Raw genomic sequence first — 4,377 nt, forward strand, 5'->3', positions numbered from 1 at the left:
CTCCCCATGCGGCGGCGTGCACGAAAAAGACAAAGCAAAATGCAACAACACTCACCTGCACGGCATTGAAGAGCTTCGCCACGACGGTGGCCACGCCGCGAAAGAATGTCGGTCTGCTTCTGCCCTCCATGTGATCCTGCAGGCCGGCGACTTCAACGAAGGCTCCCCTCTGCTTGGCCCTATCTTGCTCGATGCCATTCGGGTACATTTCGGCGCTCGAGGGCGCAAAGACTGCGCTCACGCTGCGTGGCGCGTCTTCTGAAGAGGAGGAGAGCGAGGAGAGAGCGGCAAGATCGGAAGGCAAGGTACGCGGATAGCTGGAGAGATCTTCGGAGGGCGCAAACTGGGCGGGATTGACGTAGATGGAGACGATGGTGGAGTGCGTCTCGCGCAGAGAGGTGCGCACTACAAGCACACACACACGCAAGGAGAGAGGTTGGGTAAGCAGAAGTGTGGCAGGAGCGGGAGAGAGCGTGGAATGCGGAGAGAGAGCGAACCTCTTTGCCCTGCCGCGCTGCTCTGCGCAGTTCGCCAGCTCACGCCCCATGGCGCAAACACACGCACCTCTCCCTCTTGCCCTCCTCTCCTCGCGCGTCCCTCGAGAACTGCAGGCTCACCCAGATCCAAGTGGCCCTGATGCAGTGCGCCCATGGTGGGCACAAAGCCGACGGTCTCATTGCGTGCAAAGCGCTCCTTGCGCCATGCACGCAGCTCTGCGAGCGTCGAGAGCACGGCGATGCCCGAGGCGTGCGAGGCGCGCGCCACGTCGGCGGCGGCGGCGGAGGAGGCGGCGAGGCTGGAGGAGGCCATGCTGCGGCGCGAGAGGGGGAGGGAGAGGAGAGAGAGACGAGAGGGAGCGGCGAGTGGCCGGCGAAGCATCATCGAGCTTGCCGCAAAGCTGAGCGGCCTGCTGCTGCTGCGCTGGAGCGTCGAGGCGAGAGCGGAGGTGGAGGCGAATGGGGAAGGGAAGCGAGCCACTCCTCCGTGGCTCAGGCCCGTGCGGCACCAGCCAACAAGGCACGCCTTCGCGCGCGCGGGAGTCGCGCCGACGCCGCTGCGCGCCAGCCAACCGCGCGCCCAGCTTGGCTGGTGCGCGCCGCGTCGCGAGCTCCACACCGCGACGGCGACGGCGACGGCGACGGCGACGGCGAGACGCGCCGCGCGCTTGTCTCTCCCTCTCTCGCACTCCAGCTCCTTGCCCGCCCGCCGCTGCAGCCAAGCAAGGCGGCCTCTGTCGCCTCTCCATCAACGCACGCACGCCTCCTTCATCGCCGCGCATGCTCCCTCCTTGACGCCTCCCCCCCCCCCCCCCCCCCCACCCACGCCCTCTCTCGCGCGAGGCCCCATGTTGCCGCCCTCCGCGCACGGCGCGCCGCCCGGCCTCGGCGCTCCCGCTCCCAGTCCCGCCCTCTCCGCCCGCTCGTCGCGCGCCATTCCCATCGTCGCGCCCGTCGCCGGCAGCGGCAGCGCTGGCGCGGGTGAGGCTGCCTCTGTCTCGGCGTCCGGTGCCGCCGCCTCGTCGCTCTCGCCGCGGCCCGCGCCTCGGCTGGCCGCCGCGGCGGCGAAAGAAGAGGCGGCTGCCTCCACGCCGTCGAGCCCCATGCGTGCAGCTCTCTCGGCCCGAGCGGCAACGGCGGCCGTCTTTGTGCCCAAGGCGCCCGCCTCCTCCGCGCCTGGCGCAGGCGCTGGCGGCGCGGCGCCTTCGGCAAGCGACGCCGGCGCCGGCGCCGCGGGCGACGAGGAGAGCCTGGCGGGCGCCGCGGCCAGGCTCCACGTCGGCGGTGCAGCAGGGCAGACGAGCAGTGGCGGCGCCACCAACGCCAATGCAAGGCCGTTCAATCCGTATGCTCAGGCACACGTGCCGCAGCAACAGCAGCGCGGCACCGAGAGTGGACGGGCGACGCCCGATTGGCAGGCCGATGGCATGGTGAGTTTAGAGTGCGAGAAAGGCAGAACGGGCAAAGGCGGGGCTAGAGCGGGACGGCAGATGCTAGTAAGGAAGACGCTGAGGGGCTGATGCACATGTCTTCTCCGCTTCTCGTTCTGGCGCCCCTCGTGCGGCCCGTCCTCTCTCGCACAGCAACAAGCCTCGCTCTTCGATCCGACATACATGGGTCCCGTGCCCGGCGGCAACTCCAACTCCGTCGCTGCTGTCGGCGGCGGCGCCAACAGCGGCGAAGCACCTCGAGCGTTCAACCCCTACTCGCATCTCGACGCCTATGGCCAGTCCACCTCGGACTCGGGCTTCGAGGCTCGCGGCTCCTCGCGTGCGCCTCAGCCTCTCTCCTACGCCATGCACACGGCGCCCTTGCCGCACGTGTCGAATCTGCATCCTCACCATCTCTCCTCGCACGCCTTTTTCCTCTCGCCCACGCAGCGCGAGGAGCTGGCGCGCCGCAACGACGCCGTGCACGCGGCGGCCGTGCCGCCAGAGCAGGGCGGCCCGCATCTGCCAGAGGAGCTGCACGTCTATCACTCCCTCGTGCCCCTCGAGGCAGCGCATGGCTCGGCCTTGCCGCCCGCCCTCACCGATCCGCGCGTCGCGCCGCCCACGGCGCCCGGCGCCAGCCTGCATCTCAGCGGCGCCGCGGGCGAGCCTTCGCGCGTCTTTGGCTATCGCAGCACCGCCTACAAGGCCCTCTGCACCCTCGACGGCAAGGCGTACGTGCTGCGCAGACTCGAGGGCTTTCGACTGCAGCACGAGGCGGCCATTGGGCTGGTGGAGAGATGGAGAAGGATCAGACATCCAAGCATCGTCAGTGTGCGCGAGGCATTCACGACGCGAGCGTTTGGCGATCAATGTGAGTTTGCTCCGCCCTCTCATCTCTCTCTGCCTCGACGGTGCAAGAGTCTCTTTTTGCCCCCCCGATCGCTCACGGTTGCCTGCCTCGCAGCCATCGTCTTCGTGTACGACTACCATCCGCTCTCGACGACGCTGTACGGCGAGCATATGGTTCCCAAGCCTCCTCAACTCGACCGGCGCACTGGGCGTCTGCAAGCCGTGTCGATGAGCATCTCTGAGCGTACGCTGTGGAGCTACGCCACGCAGCTCACCAACGTGCTGCGCTGCATCCACGGCCACGGCCTGGCGGCGCGCTGCATCGAGCCGAGCAAGGTGCTGCGCACGGGCAAGAACCGAGTGCGCCTCAATGGCTGCAGTGTCTTTGATGTCATCGCCTATGATCCGCGCGCCTCGGCCAGCACCTTGGCGGCGCAGCAGGGCGAAGACCTGCTCAATCTCGGCAAGCTCCTCGTGTCGCTGGCATGCAACAGCATGGCCGCCGTGCAGAATCTGCCAAAGTCGCTCGAGCAAGTCACGCGGTCGTACAGCGCCGAACTCAAGAATCTCATCCTCTGGCTTCTCGGCAAGCCGGCGCCGAGCAAGACGGCGGATGAGCTGGGCAGACTGCTGGGAAGCCATGTGGCGGACGAAGTCGACTCGGCGTTGAACTATGCCGATCTGCTCGAGAGCGGCCTCTCCAAGGAGCTGGAGAACGCAAGACTGGTGCGCCTGCTCTGCAAGTTTGGCTTCATCAATGAGCGACCCGAGTGCGTTCTTTCTGCCCTTTCCCTCTTCACCCTTTTTTGCCCTTGGCTCACCCTCTGCTCCGCTGCATCCAGATTCGACCACGACCCGCGCTGGTCCGAGACGGGCGATCGCTACATCATCAAGCTGTTCCGCGACCACGTCTTCCACGCCGTCGACGACGCCGGCCGGCCCGTCGTGGATCTCTCGCACATCCTCACCAACCTCAACAAGCTGGATGCGGGCAGCGAGGAGAAGATGATGCTGACCAGTCGCGACGAACAGAGCTGTCTGGTCGTCAGCTATCGCGAGGTGAGTGTCATACCTTCGCTGCTCCCTGCTCTTTGCCCGTGAGCCCCGCCAAGCGCGCTTGTCCGCTGATCCTCCGTTTCCCTTGCGCTGCCTGTGCCCGCAGATCAAGAACTGCGTCGAAGCAGCCTTTCAAGATCTCTCTCGCGCTCGCTGAGGAGGGCATCTAGAGCCGCCCTGCCTGCGTCTGCATCTCGTCGCTCCCGTCGCACGTGCACACACACACACACCCGTCACCTCTGCTCTCTTCTTCCAGCTCTTCATTCCCTTTGTCCCCCTCCCTCTGGGTGCCCTATTTTTTTTTGCTTCTCTCTCTCATTCCCTCCAATCTGCTCTGTGTAGTCAGCATCCTCTCAATCTCCATCGTCTGTATGCTTCCCAATGTGCCTCCACGCGCGGCGAGCCGACTGATCATGCAACGGCCACTCACCAGCCCCCCCGCCCCCCCCCTCTCGAGGCGCTCTGGACGATCAACGCCTCTGCACCTTTTTGCGTCTCCCGCATGTCCCGCGCAGGCAGGAGAGCTTCGCACAGGTCACGCC

General features: G+C 66.5%; 3 protein-coding genes across 3 annotated transcripts in view; 1 reads left to right on the plus strand and 2 right to left on the minus strand.

Moving 5' to 3' along the window:
* Nucleotides 1-37: 37 nt before the first annotated feature.
* On the minus strand, nucleotides 38-810 carry FA09DRAFT_316062 (Nucleotidylyl transferase; the record flags this gene model as incomplete). Its single annotated transcript, XM_025740833.1, has 2 exons — nucleotides 38-405; nucleotides 618-810. Coding segments are annotated over 2 exons (561 nt in total), but the record flags the coding sequence as incomplete, so codon positions are not given.
* Nucleotides 811-1,656: 846 nt separating this feature from the next.
* Nucleotides 1,657-4,213, plus strand: FA09DRAFT_328447 (hypothetical protein). The gene is made up of 4 exons (XM_025741774.1): nucleotides 1,657-2,801; nucleotides 2,895-3,549; nucleotides 3,622-3,838; nucleotides 3,942-4,213. Exons 1-4 carry the CDS (start codon nucleotides 2,111-2,113, stop codon nucleotides 3,990-3,992), a joined length of 1,614 nt encoding a protein of 537 aa, XP_025599926.1. The 5' UTR covers nucleotides 1,657-2,110; the 3' UTR covers nucleotides 3,993-4,213.
* Nucleotides 4,214-4,330: 117 nt separating this feature from the next.
* Nucleotides 4,331-4,377, minus strand: part of FA09DRAFT_328449 (hypothetical protein) — a gene marked incomplete at both ends in the record, with an annotated part of 2,036 nt that continues 1,989 nt past the window's right edge. The window contains one exon of the mRNA XM_025741775.1: nucleotides 4,331-4,377.

This window comes from Tilletiopsis washingtonensis (genome assembly GCF_003144115.1).
Source record: "Tilletiopsis washingtonensis strain MCA 4186 unplaced genomic scaffold FA09scaffold_5, whole genome shotgun sequence".
NCBI classification, from domain to species: Eukaryota; Fungi; Basidiomycota; class Exobasidiomycetes; order Entylomatales; genus Tilletiopsis; species Tilletiopsis washingtonensis.